Source organism: Bos indicus x Bos taurus, chromosome 10, assembly GCF_003369695.1.
Source record: "Bos indicus x Bos taurus breed Angus x Brahman F1 hybrid chromosome 10, Bos_hybrid_MaternalHap_v2.0, whole genome shotgun sequence".
Classification (NCBI taxonomy): domain Eukaryota; kingdom Metazoa; phylum Chordata; class Mammalia; order Artiodactyla; family Bovidae; genus Bos; species Bos indicus x Bos taurus.
In genome coordinates, this window is record NC_040085.1 from 43688779 (window position 1) to 43706605 (window position 17827).

A 17827-nucleotide genomic window follows, 5' to 3' on the forward strand; every position below is an offset into this window, starting at 1 on the left:
CATGCTTTATTCTAGTGAAGCTTTTTTTTTTTTTAAAGGAATAGAATATAACATCACCTTGTGCCAAGGAATCAGTACAGATCCCTCTGGAGGAATGCAGAAAGGGGTGCACTGTAGACCGAACCCGTGTGTGCAATTTACCTGATTGAGTTCAGAGAAGTGGGCTAGTGGCTGGGAGGGGTTTCCCTGCTAATGTCTCTGCTGCCTGGTTCCCAGGGGCTGGGGACTGATGAGGACTCTCTCATTGAGATCATCTGCTCAAGGACCAACCAGGAGCTGCAGGAAATCAACAGAGTCTACAAGGAAAGTGAGTAGCCCCAGTTCCATGGTGCACCCATTCCACCTTGTTTCCGGGACCACTATCCTGGCCCCCTGGTCTGGTGTTCAGGATAGGATCCCTGGATTCCGTGTGTATAAACACCTGCCATCTGGACTGTCCAGGGGTTTGCTGTGACCAGGTCACTCTCCTCCATCTCCTGATGGCCTGGGCTTTGTGACTACATCCGCCTAGAACTAGTTCAGAAGAATATATGGGAGGGAAAGCAGAGACTATGAAACAAAAGAGATCTGGTGGGGAGAAGTAGAAAGTATCCCCCATGGATTTCATGTACTGAGTGCTGTCCAGTGTCTGCTGAGAAGATTCCCAGACTTGACTGTGGATCATTGTTTCAGGAGACAAAAGAACCCATGTGCACCAAGCAGTATAGGAGGCCAGAGGTGGAGTAAATGACGCAGCGTACCTGATATGTGGTACTTCATTTCAACATAGGTGTTATTTTGAGTAGTAGAATACAAATCCATTCAAAAGTACCCTTTAATTCTTACTAGTTTTTTACCATTGTGCGTTTCCTCAATCAGTAGATATAAAGCACAGTTTTGTGTGTGTATGTGTATGTAGTCCTCCAGTTTGTTCGATGTTCTAAATAAGTGTAATCAAGAAGTTTGGGAAAGAGTATTTTAGCTAGACAGGAGGTCCCTGATCACAGCTGAGCTTGAGGATCCCCTGTCTGATCCTGCTCTGTGTATCCCTTATCACTGATAATAATTCAATAATACTAGTTCTGATTTTATGAGGGTAAAATTCCTTCTTGAGAATCCACCCTCATTTTTAGGGGTACATCCACGCTGCCACAGATTTCTGCTTTTCAGAGGCTTAGTGGGCAGGGGCTGGGTGGGGTGGCTGGCTGCGTAGGCAGGAAGTGTTAAACTAGATGTGTTGTTTTCCAAGTGTACAAGACCGATCTGGAGAAGGACATCGTTTCCGACACATCTGGCGACTTCCGCAAGCTGATGGTCGCCCTCGCAAAGGTTGGTTTCCGGTTCGTTGCTTTGTCCTTGCTTCCTCCCAATGCAAGTTGCATACCTCCTTTTATACTCAGGAGCAAATTAACTCAGTCCTCTGGGCCTGCCTCAGAAATTCCAGCTGTATTTTGACAGTGGGTTTGCACTCTTAACTGCAGAGTTGTCATTTTTGTATAATAGGATTTCTTATCCTGCAAAACCGTATGGTCAGGTGGACTTTGGGGCCAGAGGAGGAAGAGGCAGCTCTTAGCTCCTGGCCTGGATTTGTGTGCCAGCCTTGTGACTCGGGGAAAGTCATTTTGCCTCTCTCTGTCATCACTTAGGACCCAGTGGGAAGTGACCCTCTTGTTTCTTTCACCTGTTATCGCTTCTTAAGGGATAGTTTGTCCAGGTAGTGGTTTGCCTGGAGAGGAGGTCTTTGCTTGTTTGCCAAGGTTAACACATTAATGTAGCTGAAAGGCACTTCCGTCTAAGTCTGAGGTCTGACCCACGTGCAGATTAATGACTCTGAGCGCTGCGAGGGAAGAGGAATTTCATCCAGGAACCCTGAAGACAAGTGGGCACACTCCACCCACACCTCCATTGCTGTCACAGCTCCATTCCGCCCTCCCTAGCTCCCTTCTCTACCTCCTGCCCTGAGTGTGGCCACCTACCCATCATTTTGAAATCCACTGTATCGTTTTACTCGTACCCTGATCAAAACTCATTTCTGCTGTATCAAATACAAACTCTCAACTGCCTTCAGGCATCCTCCGTCCGCCGGCCCTCCCTTAATCTTCCTCCCCGGCTTTCCCCCTGCTCACCTCAGTCCTCTGAGACTTTCCTCTTGTGTGGAGGGGCTTTCTCCCGTTCCCCTGTACCACCCTCATCTGACACATCCTTTGGGTTTACCTCAGCTGCACCCCGTTGTCCATAGACTTTGCTGATGATACTACTTGATGGATTTCTTCCTTTTTTTGCATTTCTCATCTGCTTAGAGCCACAGATACTGTGTTGCTTTACCATTTATCCCATCCTTATTTCTCCTTCGGGATTGTGTGCTCTCCAAGGGAAGGAATTTAAATATCATTACCTTTTTGGGGGGTGGACAGAGGGTGGATTCTGTAAGGTGCTTAGCCCAGGAATGGGTACCACAGAGGGTATAGCGCCCCACTTCACTGCCTCAATTATTGTAGCAATCCTTGGTCTTGCCTAGACTTTTAAGTGAAGAAAAATTTTCAGAGGGTGTCCATTCAGTAAATAGTGGCTTACATGAGTTGGGGAGAAATCAACATTTTCAGTTTTAAAATGTACAAAGATATAAATTTGATGTTCTTTCTCTTTTTTTCTTTTAGGGTCGGAGAGCAGAGGATGGCTCTGTCATTGATTATGAACTGATTGACCAGGATGCCAGGGTCAGTGCCAAGCTTCTTGGTTTGATATTTTGTTTCCTAGTCTCTGGATCGTCTATGTAGTCATCTGTCCTGTGTAACAAATTACGTCGAAACTCAGTGGCTTAGACCCACAAGCATGTATTACCCCTCAGTGTGTGTGGGTCAGGCAGTGGGAAGTGGTTTGGTTGGGTGGTTCTGGCTCAGGGCTTCTCCTGAGGTTGGAGACAAATTTTTGACCAGGGCTACATCCTCTGAGGGCCTGACTGCATCAGGAGGCTTCCCGGATGGCCCACCCACGTGACTGTTGACAGGAGGCCTTAGTCCCTTTCCACATGGGCCTCGCTAAGGGGCTGTCTGAGTGATCCCACAGCGTGACAGCAGGCTCTCCCAGAGAGAGTGATCCGAGAGAGACTGTCAGGAGGAAGCCAGGTGCCATTTAGGATGTGATCTCAAGAGCCACATGCTGTCACTTCTGTCACACTCTGTTCTTTAGAGGCAAGGCCCTAGGTCTGGCCTCCAGACAGCAGGAGAGGAAGTAGGCTCCGTGTTTGGGAGGGAGAAACGTCAAAGAACCTGTGGGCTTCATTTTCACTTTCTGGGAGTCATAGTTATACGACCTTATAATGCCGGTGTTAGTTACAGGATCAGCATCTGACTCACATTTGCTCGTTCAGGCTTTGCTTGTATGGAGGAACCAGTTTCCGCAGGGTGTGCTACAGCTGTGCGCACTGGTGTGCAGTTGCTGCAAATGAACCCTAATACAGTATATACAGCACACAGCAGTGGAAGAAGGTGGTAGAGGCGTGGCCAGGGATGGGCAAGCTCACCGCCCCGGGTCGTGGGGAGAAGACGAGGGAGGCAGAGGTCCTTCCTTCCTTTCTGGCCAAATGGAACTCCTGCTGCTTCTCATCCCATAATCACTGAGAACTAGTTGGGAAGCTGATTCAGATCACTGTGAACTGCCTGCCTTTCCCAGAGGGTCGACAGATGTCTCAGTGTATTTCAGAGGAGCTGAAGAACAAGGTTATTCGTTTTAGTTTTAAAATTCAGTATATTTCACAGAGTACTTTTAGCAGAAGGTAGAAAAAGCGTTTTAATAAAGAAATGGAAGTTAGGCTTTGCAGCGCCCAGATAGTGGACGGTCACTCAATGAGTATTGGCTCCTGCGTAAGCCTTTCTCCCTCCTTCCTTGACAGTCTTAGCATTACTTGTAGCCCCTAAATTTTCTAGAAACTGAGGACGTGGTTGAAGCAGCTTTTTTCCCAGCTACATCATTTTCTCAGTTTCTAAGAAGCCCAGGGTAGGTACCTGGCCTGCAGCTGTCTTCAGTAGATGGAAGGGCCACATGGAGGCGAGCTGGAGGCACTAGTGAGCATTGGCTTGTCCTTCTGTAGATGAGCTCTTGGTTCTTCCCTTGGCGTTCAGGGAAGACTGGTTCAGCATCAGCTTCACGCACAGCCTAGTCTCATACTGCATGTCTGTGCCTTGGGAAGCCTGCTCTTGATCAAGACTTTGACATTGATCAAGAAAATAGCACATTTTTCCTGTGCCTGCAGTGCCATCCTCCTTTCTCATTTGGCATTTTGAACGCATAGATTTTTTTTTGTTTTTTTTTGCATGATGTGTTTTTAACGACCTTGCTCTCTGGATTGTGGGGTTAACTTTCCTGGCTGGTTGTGCTCATAGGATCTCTATGATGCTGGTGTGAAGAGGAAAGGAACTGATGTTCCCAAGTGGATCAGCATCATGACCGAGCGGAGCGTGTGCCACCTCCAGAAAGGTGGGTGCTGCTCTGGGGAGGTCTTAGAGTCCGGGGCCTGAATGAAGGGCCCTCTCAGTTGGGTCATTGCCAGCAGGTGTCTGTGTTGGGGCTCGGGTCTGCCAGAACAGAGTTCATTCTCTACTCTATACCTTGTAATCTCATGCGTTTTTCCTCACCAAGTCCATTCAACCTTCTCTCCCATTTTGGATGCTTTATTTTTGTCCTAAATGTTTTCCATGTTTGGTGCCGTTTGGTGGGCTGCCTCTTCTTGTCTAGGTCATTTTATCTTGCCAAATTTTTTGAAATAATGGACTTGGCTGGGTGCTATGTACTGTTTCTTGTAGCTTAGATAAAAAGGGTTCCACTCTATAGAGATGAAGATGGTCAAAATACATGCCCTGAGCTGTGCCATTCAGGACAGATGCATGGGAGGGCTGTCCCAGGGCAACTGGTGCAGTGCTGGCCCTGGCTCACAAGGCAGTCCCTGACCCCAGGATGCTGTGATCATCCGTGTGTGTGTGACGTGTAACTCTGTGGGTGACCACTGACAGCTCTCTTAGTGGCTCTGTTACAATAATTGTTTGTTACTTTTCTTTAGTATTTGAAAGGTACAAGAGCTACAGCCCTTACGACATGCTGGAGAGCATCAAGAAGGAGGTCAAAGGAGACCTGGAAAATGCCTTTCTGAATCTGGGTAAGCAAGTGCACGCACACACACACACACACTCAAACACACACTCACACCCCACCCCCGCCACTGCCCCGTCCCAGTGGAATCATCTTTCAGTCCACTGTGCTGAAGCAGAGCAGTAACGAATGACCATCCTGATAATTCAGGTGGCTTTGGGAAGTGTGACTTCTTTACATGTTGTGGGTAGTTTCATAATCTTCACCGTATGAATTTAAGATGTGGGACTGAAGAAGGGGCTATGTTGGTAGAATGGAGAGCTGCCCAGGCAGAATAAGATAACCAGGGAAAGGGCTCTCTCCTTGGGGGCAACACACATATATGCGTCAGTTTCTGTGGCCCTCAGACTCCCCTGATTTGAAAGCCCTCGGGGCTTCAGAGGATCCCCGGTTTTCCCTGAGCATTTCCCATTGTGCGGCCCATTTGCTGACCCTTTCTTCTCCCCGCAGTTCAGTGCATTCAGAATAAGCCCCTGTATTTTGCTGACAGACTGTATGACTCCATGAAGGTAAGAGCAGCCTGCCGAGAGGTCCATGTTTCCGCACTAGGCTTTTCTTTCTTTGTGCCCCACACTAAGTCTCCTTAACTAATGGATGGCGGAAGAGACCCCATTGTCTGGGTGGCCACACTGGTCAGCTGTGCTTGCACCCGACAGAGGGAAGCCCGCAATCCAGTGGTTTTCAGTCTTCGGCTTCTCCCAGCTACTTCAGTGCGTTTTTGTGGACAGGCAGAAAACAGAGTGCCACAGGACGGAAAATGCCAGATGGTGATCACGTTAGATTCCTGTTCAGCTTTCTCAGTGATTCCCCCCTGGTGCCCCAGGGTGAGGATGGGCAAGGAAGAGAGAGGCTCCTGAGCAACCACTGTGCAGGAGGCATTGTGCTGCTGACCTCATCGTAAATCATTACTGAAAAACCTACGGGGCTTGTGTGGCCGTCTTCTTTCTAGAGGAGGAGAATGGAGCTTGGAAAGCTTGCGGCTTGCTTGAGGTTGCATAGCCAGACTTGCACTTGAGTCTGTGTGAGTCCAAAGCCAGCCCTGCGATCTTCCCTTCAGTGGCCATCTCTTCCCGCAGTCCCATCCCCTTTTCCACTTGTCACATGTGCCTTGTGCTTCTGAGCCCTTGCCGCCTCTTCCTGGGCCACCCTCTGATCCACACGGCCTCACTTCCCTTTCCCCTTAGGTTCCATGTCACGTTTGACCTGTTCTCTGGTGTAAGGTTCCGGAAGTAAACTCAGTGGTCCTTACTGTTTGTTCCATTCATGATGGCACGGAGCTGTGGTGAACATGGTTACGTGTGCTCCCCGAACCCCCAAGAGCCAGGAGCTTTGTGTTACATGGGTGAACTCGCGTGCTTTAACGCTGAGCCTTGCAGTAGTTAGTGCTCAGTTCACGTTTGTTAAATGCATGGTGTGCAGGGGTTTGTGCCCCTTGTGTGTTTGGAATTCCAAGATGCGCATTGTTCTTTAGGCAGCAGTTTCAATGTTATCATTGTAATCTCTTAGGGCAGCATCAAGAACCTAGATCAGTTCCATGTGCAAGAGAACCGACCAGACTTTTTTTTTAATTATTATTTTTTTAGTTTTTATTAAGGATCTTAGTGCCCCAATCAGGGATTGAACCCCTGCCCCCTGAGTTGGGAACTTGGCGTCTTACCTGCTGGATCACCAAGTCCCCGCTAGACTCCTTTTTAATGATTAACATTGTCAGTGAATTGTAACTGGGAGTATGAATTTGATTTTCAGGGCAAGGGCACTCGCGACAAGGTCCTGATTAGAATCATGGTCTCGCGCAGTGAAGTGGACATGTTGAAAATTAGATCTGAGTTCAAGAAAAAGTACGGCAAGTCCCTGTACTACTATATTCAGGTAAGGCCCCACCTGGCCATCAGAGGGCTGGGGGTCCCAGGCGGGTGTCCGTCAGAACAATGGCGGTTTTCTGCCATTGGTGGTTTTCTGTTTCCTAACTCCCCAGGGGAGAGATGCTACTCATCAAATATCAGGGGTTTATTCTCAAAGTGCTATTACGACGTGTCCTGGAAAGTTAAAGAATCAGGCAAATATTTTATATTTCCCACACCTATTCTACAGTGATAGTTGGTGTTCATGACAGTGATCCTGTAAGACTTGCTAACATCCTGAAAAGACTTCAGGCAATTCAAACTGCATTTTATTATATTTGCATTTCTTGAAACTCCTCTGTGATAAGCCTGGGCAGCATTTCCTCACTCGGAACCCCCGTCTCTTCCCCTGGTGTAGCCTGTCCCTGTTTGGGAGGGATGGAGCATCCTTTTATAAGCACTGATTGCAGTCACCGTGGTCCCCCCACTGTGTTTATTTCAGACGTATGTTGCAAACCCCTTTTTCTGAAAGATCCTGAAAATGTCAAAGGCATGTCAGTGGTCACCAGGGATGAATTCAGAGCTGAGTTCACTGCAACTAGGTTTCATAGGGCATATGTTTAAAATTCTGGGGCCATTTAGACTCTAAGTAATTATTTCCTTAATCCATCAGCTTATTCCCACGTGACGTTACAGGTCCACAAAACAACACAGGGAGACAGGAAGGGGCCTCGTGTGTCTTCTCTGGAACGGTGCAGGCCGGGGAGAAAGAGGGTGGTGTCTGCAGGACCTCAGTGCAGGAGGAGCAGACCAGGTTCTGTCCTCTGGTCACTTCCCATGTTAATCCCAGAACCCCCTGTTTTCTACGCTTGTGGCAGTAACCCCCCTGGACCGTTCTCTGAGGATCCTCTGATGGTGTGGGGGCATCTGGGCAGGTCCCAGAGGGCCTCCATGTGCCGTGGGCCTGCTTCTCTGTTCCTGCAGAATTTGGATCTGTCTCCTGACCTAGAATTTCTTTTTTTCTCGGCCATTTGTAGCAAGACACCAAGGGCGACTACCAGAAAGCGCTGCTGTACCTGTGTGGTGGGGATGACTGAAGCCCCGCGACAGCCCAAGCATCGAGGACGGCTGCTCCGTGCTCCAGCTAACAGTTCTCCGCAGTCAGCCCGCGGCTAACAGCCCCCTGTGCCCGTCCCCGGGAGGATGACATTAGCGCTGCCCGCCCCACCCGCTCTTTTGTTAGTTTAGTTTCCTACGCATTACCTGGCTTTCCCGGCTAGTCCCTCATTATAGCCAAAGAAATGAACATTCCAAGGATTTGGAAGTGGAATCTATGATGTGAAACACTTTGCCTCTCGAGTACTGTGTCATAAACAGATGAATAAACTGAATTTTTACTGTTGGAACAGGTACTTGTGGACCTTGCTCTCAGTTAATTGTTTCAAAATCAAGACAGGCTTCAGGGTGGTCTTGTTCAGCTGGTAAGGCTGCCCCCTCGAGGAAGAAAGCTCTTGAAAGGAGCTGTCCAATATGGTAGCTACTATCCAGATGTGGCTGTTTACATTTACATTTATTTAAATGAAATAATTTAAAATGTTAATTCCTCAGTCACGCTATTGACATTTCAAATAATCAATGTCCATACGTGGTTAGCACCTAGTGTATTGGAACAGCACAGGCAGCATATCAAGAGTGGATGGGTTCACCTTTCATTATAAACAGAAGATTGTATTGGGCATCTCTGTTTACCCAAGGGATAAACCAAGAAATTTCTTTGGGAGAAATCCCAGAATGACCCCTTCATCTCTGCTCATCTTTATACAGGTGAAAACCAGCATCTGCAGGGGCCTCAAACTGGGAAGAGGGTGGGATGGTGTGTTCAGCAAATACTGCAAATGTTCCCATAAGAGTCAGAGGAATAAACAACATCCTGTCCCAACCTCTAGGGCTCACATGTCAGTGAGTCAGGCTACAGCATTCTTGTCCAGGCAGTGTAACACAAGTGGACAGGTGCATCAAGAAGAAAGCGGTGTTGCCTGGGAGGATTGAGAAGGATGACCCAGAGAAGGAAACATTTCAACCTCACCCTGAAATCTAAGGGAGAGTGTTACAGCTGGGAGGAAGCTCTCCACACACTTCACACGGTCTTGATCATGGAGGAGAGCTAATCCTTACACCTGGTTCACATTTCAAAAGGCACAAAGGGTCAGTGCAGTGAGAATCACATCTCCCTCTTACTCTCCTCCCAACCAGCCAGGTGCCTTCCTAGAGTCACGTGGTCTCTGGTCCTTCCTTCCATGGATAGGCTAGGCTGCGAGCTAAACAGGTATGTGTGTTGATGTGTCTGTCTCCATTCACCAGGTGAAGACACTGTTCTTAGGCTTCTAGCCCAGGACCCTGCGGACAGCTTACTCATACAGGTATCTCCCGTCAGCTGTGGGTAGGGCTGGGGCAGTGTTGATAACTATCCCTAAATTCTTACATTTCCTGTTTGGAGAGGATGCTCTGCTAGTTGCTAATTCTTGACTTCTGGCTAATGTCCAATGCACTTGTGGCCTGCAGGGTCTAGGCAGTAATGGAAATGCAAGTGTGAAATGGGCTGGTTGGACAGAGAGGGGAATCTGGAGAACCTCTGCCCCACTTTGCAGCTCTCAGATCTGGTGAAAACACCACCACATTAAGCACATGATGAGACATCTGTGAGCTGACTGATTTGCTGTTTTGACCTTTGGCAAACTTTAGGTAGAAATTCAGATGGAACGTAACTCTTTGAGTCCCTAAGTGGTCTGAGAAGTGCCTGTAAATCCAATGAGATATTCTTTAAAATGCAAATTAGGGGGGAAACAAGATGGCAGAGGAGTAGGTGGACCTGGAGTACATCTCTCTCCATGGATACATCAGGAATACATCTTCAGACACAGAAATGCATGCAGAATACCACTTGAGAGTGAACAGGAGTACCTGACCAGTGGAAAAGAATATAGAGAACCACGTCCGTTGATAGGATGAAGGAACCAGGGGGAACAACAGGAGTGTTAGTGGGACTGGACCAGCTCTCAACAAGTTGGGGAACTGAAGCAGGAGTCCAATCCCCACATCAGGGCAATTGTCTGAGGCAGAGGAAAAACATTTAAGGCTGAGAGTGAAACAACTGATCTGTGGCACCCTAAATGGAATGAGAATCAGACAGTCCTTGCCACAGCCATATATACCCCAGACAGGAACGCTGGTTCCCTGGAAGGTGCAGCGGCTAGGAGCTGGAGTTTAGGGATTGTGGAGCAATCCCAGGGTGAGGGCTGCTGTTGACTGTGAAGAGACAGATCGAGGGGATGTGAGGGAAGAGATTGTGGGGGGAAATGTCTGTGGAGGAAAGCCCAGCAGCCGTGGAAGCAAGGCGATACCACTGAGTCCAGCATAGGGGGTGGAGCCATCACCGTAGCCTCTTTCCCCACACAGGCCAGCATTGGCAGCTGAACAATGAAGAGGCTGGCCCAGCAAGTGCCTGAGGCACTAGACTACAGAATAGGACCCCACCCAGGGTGCCCCTTTAAGTGCCTGCTGCTCCGATCCACAGAGTAGGATCCCAGCCAGGGGGCTCCTCTATGTGCCTGATGCACCAAACAACAGAGAAGGACCCCAGGCAAGGGAACCCTTTAAGTGCCTGAACGGGCGGAGCTGTGGAGAAAGACTGGCCAAAGAGGCCTGAGCGCCAGCTACAAGAAGCTGGAACAAAGACTGATAGGGCCATAACTCCTGTGGCGAAGGCAGTCCATGTCTCTGCACAGTTGGCACCGCCAGGGTCCCTATAAGCCAAGCAGCTGCGCCACCTTCACGCTCAACTCTTAGTGGGGCAGAGCTGCCACAGGCAAAATAAGTCTTCTGTCTGTGCATGCAGGGTTGCTTTGGTCGTGGCTGACTCTTTGCAACCCTGTAGACTGTGGCCTGCCAGGCTTCTCTGTCAGGGAGCGGGGTTCTCCAGGCAAGAATACTGGAGTGTATTGGCCAATAATGGTTGCCATGCCCTTCTAGAGCACTATATTTCCTGCTGCCCTAGCCGCCAACTCCCCTGAGTACCTGGTGCTGCCAGAATCCCTGCGACCCAAGCAGCTGCACCACCTCCACACCTGTCCCTCACAGGGGCAAACCCAAGTCCTCCAGGGCAGCCTCAGGAGCAAAGCCCAGCGGACGATGCACAAGCAGAGGTGGAAATAAAACCACAATTGAAACCCAGGGGCAGTGTGTCTAAGGAAGAAGACCCAAAACCTTCCCACCAGCTGTACAAGCTGCAGATTAAATCCACACGGTCAACTAGACAGCCTCTATGTCTATGGAATATATAAAAAGCCATTGAGAGCTCCCACAAAAGAAAACGCACTAGTGCTGATAACTGTGGACATTGAAGGCAAGAACGCACAGGAATAGGATCAGATTAGAGTGGCCCCCACAGCAGGTCCAGAGATCAGCACAGCGATGGAGGGCATCCTAGGGAAGGAAGGTGGACTTTGACTCCCACTGTGGGAAAGGACTCTTGACAGCAGTGACTCAGTAAAAACATTATTCTTACTTTTTGACTTGTTCTGTAGAATCTTTTGGATTTTTTTTCTCCCCCTCCCCCTCTGTTTTACTTGTTGATTTTATTGGCAATATGAAATCCAGTTAAGCTTTTGAGTTTTTTTTGCCCCTCAGTCACATTTTTTTATTGTTATAAACCTCTGCCTCTACATTGGGCTTTTGCAGTTCTGTGGAATTTTCCTTTTCCTTATTTTCTTTCTTCTTCCGTTTTTTTCTTTTCTCTTTTTTATATTTTTAATTTTTAAACCTATTATATGTTTCTACATGTATTCCTTTGTTTGCCTTTCCTACTGTTCTTTTCCCCTTGCAGTTAATCTTTAATGTATGAAAATCTTCTTCATCTACCTCTATTTAACTTTGCATATCTATTCTTTCTTTCTTTCCTTTCCTCTCAACATATTTGTTAGTTTTGCTTTCATTGCTTTATTCCCCACTTGGCACCTTGCTTTAATTTTGTTTTCCAATTTGTGCTTTAATTAGTTTCATTCTTAACTGGTAAATATAATGTTTGGTTTCCTTTGTTTGCCAGGTCAATCTACTGTACTCTATTTTTGTTGGACTGTTTTGACTTTGCTCATGGGTGTATCAGAGAAGGCGATGGCACCCCACTCCAGTACTCTTGCCTGGAAAATCCTGTGGATGGAGGAGCCTGGTAGGCTGCAGTCCATGGGGTTGCTAGGAGTCAGACACGACTGAGTGACTTCACTTTCACTTTTCACTTTCATGAATTAGAGAAGGAAATGGCAACCCACTCCAGTGTTCTTGCCTAGAGAATCTCAGGGATGGGGGAGCCTGGTGGGCTGCCGTCTATGGGGTGGCACAGAGTCAGACAAGACTGAAGTGACTTAGCAGCAACAGCAGCAGCATGGGTGTATATGTGTATATTCCATTATTTTAATTATTATTTGCCTGATTTTGGAACTGCCATTATTCTGGGGTTCATCTTTGGTTTCTTGTTTTTGGATATTTGTTTTAATCTCACTTAATTCCATAACAAACCACTTGTGGAATCTTCGTTCCTGACCAGAGATAAACCCCTGATGAGCCTTTGGAGTGGGAGCACTGACTCTAAGACCCTAGACTACCAGAGAACTAACCCTAGGGAGAATCAAATAGTGAGAACTCACACAAAGGAAACCACTTGAATACAAAACCAGCATCACCAACCACCAGTAGCACCCTGTGCAGGACACCTCATCTAAACAACAAGCAAAACAAAAATACAAGCCCAATCATCAGCAGACAGGATTACCACCTCACTCAGCCTTGCCCATCAGAGGAAAAACAAATAAACAAACAAAAACTCAGCACAAATCTCACCCTATAGGAAGCTTAACCAAACCACTGGACCAACCTTAGGAGTGCAGAAACCAAAAGGAGGAAAGAATTCAACCTTGAAGCCTGGGAAAAGGAGACCTCAAACACAATAAGTTAAAAAAAGAATAATGAAAAGACAGAGAAATACTACACAAATGAAGGAACAAACTAGAAACACCAGAAGTCCAAAAAATGAAGAGGAAATAGGCAAACTACCTGAAAAATAATTCAGAATAATGATAGTAAAGATGATCAAAAACCTTGAAAACAAAATGGAGAAAATGCAAGAATCAATTAACAAAGATCTAGAAGAATTAAAGAATAAACATACAGAGACAAGCAACATAATTATTGAAATTACAAATACTCTAGAAGGAATCAATAGAATATCTGAAGCAGAAGAACAAATTAGTGAGCTGGAAGATAAAATGGTAGAAATAGATTCAATGCAATCCCTATGAAATTACCAATGGCATTTTTCACAGAGCTAGAACAAAAAATTTCACAATTCATATGGAAACACAGAAGACCCAGAATAGCCAAAGCAGTCTTGAGAAAGAAGAATGGAGCTGGAGGAATCAATCTTCCTGACTTCAGATTATACTACAAAGCTATAGTCATCAGTTCAGTATGGTACTGGCACAAAAACAGAAATACAGACCACTGGAACAAGACAGAAAGCCCAGAAATAAGCCCATGCACTTATGGGTACCTTGTTTTTGACAAAAGAGGCAAGAAGATACAATGGGGCAAAGACAGCCTCTTCAATAAGTGGTGCTGGGAAAACTGGACAGCTACATGTAAAACAATGAAATGAGGACACTTCCTAACACCATACACAAAGATAAATGCAAAATGGAGTAAAGACCTAAATGTAAGACCAGAAACTATAAAACTCTTAGAGAAAAACATAGGCAGAACACTTGATAAAGCAAGATCCTCTATGACCCACGTCCTAGAGTAATGGAAATAAAAACAAAAGTAAACAGGCGGGAGCTGATTAAACTTAAAAGCTTTTGCAGAGCAAAGAAAACTATAAGCAAGGTGAAAGGACAACCCTCAGAATGGGAGAAAATAATGACAAATGAAACAACTGACAAAGGATTAATTTCTAAAATATACAAACAGCTCATACAACTCAATACCAGAAAAACAAACAACCCAATAAAAAAGTGGGAAAAAGACCTAAACAGACATTTCTCCAAAGAAGACATACAGATGGCTAACGAACACATGAAAAGATGCTCAACATTGCTTATTACTGGAGAAATGCAAATCAAAACTACAATGAGATATCACCTCACACCAGTCAGAATGGCCATTATAAAAAGTCTACAAATAATAAATGCTGGAGAGGGTGTGGAGAAAAGGGAATGCTCTTTCACTGTTGGGAATGTAAATTGAACAGCCACTATAGAAGACAGTATGGAGATTCCTTAAAAACTAGGAATAAAACCAACTTATGACCCAGCAATCACACTCCTAGGCATATACCCTGAGGAAACCAAAATTGAAAAAGACACATGTATCCCAATGTTTATTGCATCACTATTTACAATAGCTAGAACATGGAAGCAACCTAGATGTCCATCAACAGATGAATGGATAAAGAAGTTGTGGTACATATACATAATGGAATATTCAGTTCAGTTCAGTCACTCAGTTGTGTCCCACTCTTTGCGACCCCATGAATCACAGCACGCCAGGCCACCCTGTCCATGACCAACTCCTGGAGTTTACCCAAACTCATGTCCATCGTCGAGTTGGTGATGCCATCCAGCCATCTCATCTGTCATCCCCTTCTCCTCCTGCCCCCAATCCCTCCCAGCATCAGGGTCTTTTCCAATGAGTCAACTCTTACTCAGCCATAAAAAGGAATACATTTGAGTCAGTTCTGATGAGGTGGATGAACCTAGAACCTATTCTACAGTGAAGTGAGTCAGAAAGAGAAAGATATATATCATATTCCAACATATATATATGGAATCTAGAAAGATGGTACTGAAGAATTTATTTACAGGGCAACCATGGAGAAACAGACATAGAAAATAGACTTATGGACATGGGGAGAGGGGAGGAGAGGGTGAGATGTATGGAAAGAGTAACATGGAAACTTACATTACCATATATAAAATAGATAGCCAACAGGAATTTGCTGTATGGCTCAGGAAACTCCAACAGGCTCTGTATCAACCTAGAGGGGTGGGATGGGGCGGGAGATGGGAGGGAGGTTCAAAAGGGAGGGGATATATGTATACCTATGGCTGATTCATGTGGAGGTTTGACAGAAAACAAAATTTTGTAAGGCAATTATCCTTCACTAAAAAATAAAAAGAAAAGAATAATGCAAGTTAGGCTAAAAATAGGGGTTTTTCTCAAATGTCTCCTCCTATGCATATTAGATTTGATTCCTCTCATCCCAAAATAGACTTTTTCATGTGCTTGAGGGAAAAGTTCAAAGAACTGCCTACAAAGTGGAGACTTTCTGCTTCCCCCCATAGTCTGGTGTTGACCTCAGAAGGGATGGGGCTGAGCAGTATTTAGGCTTTGTTTCTTCCCATCACACAGTTTGACCAGCAGACAGAAAAGTGGAGGGAGAAGGCAGGGCTGGGCAGGCGCTCCCAGCCCGTGGTCTGGGTGGTCCACACCCCCCACCAGGTATGAAAGGAAATTCAAAAGACAGACTGGCAAAAGGAAGGCCCCCAGAGAACCATTCCAGACACTGCCTGCTATCTCCTCTGAATGGACCAGTGGCTGCCTAGTGTTTTCCAAAACCAACAAAAACAGCACGTGGAATTTGGTCTCATATTCTGGATTCCAGCGTGTCCTCCACAGTCCACTGTCCAAACTGTTTCTTGAAGTAAAGAACCATCTGGGGATTTGACTTTTCTCCCAATTTCACTTTGTAAAGGAAGGAAAAGGGCACCAGGCAGGCTTTCATACTTTGGCAGCTGATAATAAGAACTCTGATTGTATTCTTGGAGAAGTTAAAGATAAATTCATGCAGTGTAGCCATGGGAACTTATTAAACTAATTCAACTATGAATGAGAAGATATGATTTTTTTTTTTCTCCCCTGACTCGCATGGTGGGGCTGGACAGGACTGTTACATTGCACAGCTCCAGATGACACCCTTCACATTGCAGCCTATGTGAATGGTGTGTCCCCTCAGAGTTACACAGTGCATGGCCTGAGCAGCCATACATACCAGCCCTATATGGTGACCCTGGGGGTGTGTGAGATGGCCTACTAAACCTTTGTGTCACATTGTTGGCTTCCAGATTAGAGTTGGAAGACAAATCTTAAGAAACAGATGGCTAAAGCTCTCAAGGCCTCATCTTTACCATGGACTCTGATCTTTGGACCTGTCTTACCAGGATATGCACCAATGATTGTACATACAATTCTTCCCAGTAGGTGAAATTCCCTTGGCAGAAATTATTGGTAAAGATAACTGGAGCAGAGGAAACCAGGCTCACAAAGTGGCTACATTTAGCAAGAAAAATGATTTGAGGACAGAAATCTTTTAAATCAATTTTTAGTTTTTAAAATGACTCCAATCTCCAGGCCTCTCCCCACATTTTGACAAACGGCTTTGGCTTCTTATCCACATCAGTTTATCTGACCTCCTTTTTCCATCAACTACCAAAATGAAAACTGCGCTGCTCGAGAGAGAGAGAGGGAGCAATTTTAAACATCTCTTAGCAATGAGGCAGAACATGCTATAGCCATCAAGTTCTAGTTGTTCATTCTATTTATTGAAAAAAGCCTGTAGCCTGATTTCTTTTATGCGAGTACATTTGAGCAAGCAAAGTTTATAGAGATGACTTATCTCATTACATTAGAAGAGTGATTTGCTATCTCAGCATCTATAAGCAATTTTAACAGACATTTCTGGATGAAGAAAAGCTTTTGTAAATATATGCGAAAGACACGATTTCATCAAGCATTAAATTGGAGGTGCCCTGGAAAAATATTACATTTGTGCATTCAATTAGCTTGATTGTGGCTGAATTTTGTCCACTGAAGGCAGCATTTCTGCAGAAAAATGGGAGCATTCCCTATGTCAGCAGGTTTCTTAAAACAGAAAAAAACACACTTCCCCCTTTGCAAGTCCTCTTTTGCATTTGTGCTGTTACCAGCTCTGCGTCCCTAATCATCCTGCTCAGTCTTGTTCTCCACAGTATAGGGTAAAGGGAGAGTGAACCAGAAGCCACGTTATATAGGCTTTAGAGAAATCCCAACCCAAAGATTCTACCATTAAATAGCCTATGTCTAGTCTGAAAGCTAGGTAAGCTCTGGGCAAAACTGGGACTGATTAAGGATAGACTTAAGTTCTCCAAATCCCCTGCTTGGTCTCTGCAGGGCCTCTCTCTCCTTTCAGTGTCTGTAGGATGCTGGTGAAATCTTGACAGTGTTGTTAGCCATGTCTCTTTCTTGAAGGTAAGTTTATAGGGAAGGCTTTATCTTGGAATGAAGGCTTTTTTCCCATATCATGGAAACAAAAGGAATTAGTGAAGAAAAGGAGAATGGCTGGGGTTCAAGAGGGCATTCTTAAACCCCTGAAATCACAATAGAGAAGTGGGCTGAGTATTTAGAATGGTCACTAGCCCTTCCCTGCAACCCTTGTTGTTCGGTAATAGAACCATCAGTTTTCTATTAATAAGAAACAAACCATAAAAGATGTTATGTCAATGGAACCTGGCTGTGGAGGTGACTGTCCTTTTCAAGTAGTAGGTAAGGACAATTAGAACTTTCCTAGCTGTAATTCATTAGAGCCCAAGACTATCATACTTCCAAGTATGATTAATTAATTATTAAAGATAATAATTTTAAAAGATTAATTAATACCAGGATTAGCAAGGAGTTTGGATCAGGAATACATAAATATTTCAAACAGGTTTTAGGTTTCTATATCAGCAAAATTGCCATATTTCTTGGATTTCTGAGCTTGGGAAAACCATCTTGGTCTT

General features: G+C 45.6%; 1 protein-coding gene across 1 annotated transcript in view; it reads left to right on the plus strand.

The window, feature by feature from the left end:
- Positions 1-8377, plus strand: part of ANXA2 (annexin A2) — a 44636-nt gene extending 36259 nt beyond the window's left edge. The window contains exons 6-13 of the mRNA XM_027553861.1: positions 217-307; positions 1229-1308; positions 2637-2696; positions 4362-4455; positions 5036-5131; positions 5575-5633; positions 6871-6993; positions 8003-8377. Of these exons, the coding sequence (XP_027409662.1) occupies positions 217-307; positions 1229-1308; positions 2637-2696; positions 4362-4455; positions 5036-5131; positions 5575-5633; positions 6871-6993; positions 8003-8062 (663 nt within the window). The 3' untranslated portion in view covers positions 8063-8377. The remainder of the gene's footprint in view (positions 1-216; positions 308-1228; positions 1309-2636; positions 2697-4361; positions 4456-5035; positions 5132-5574; positions 5634-6870; positions 6994-8002) is intronic.
- Positions 8378-17827: the final 9450 nt, after the last annotated feature.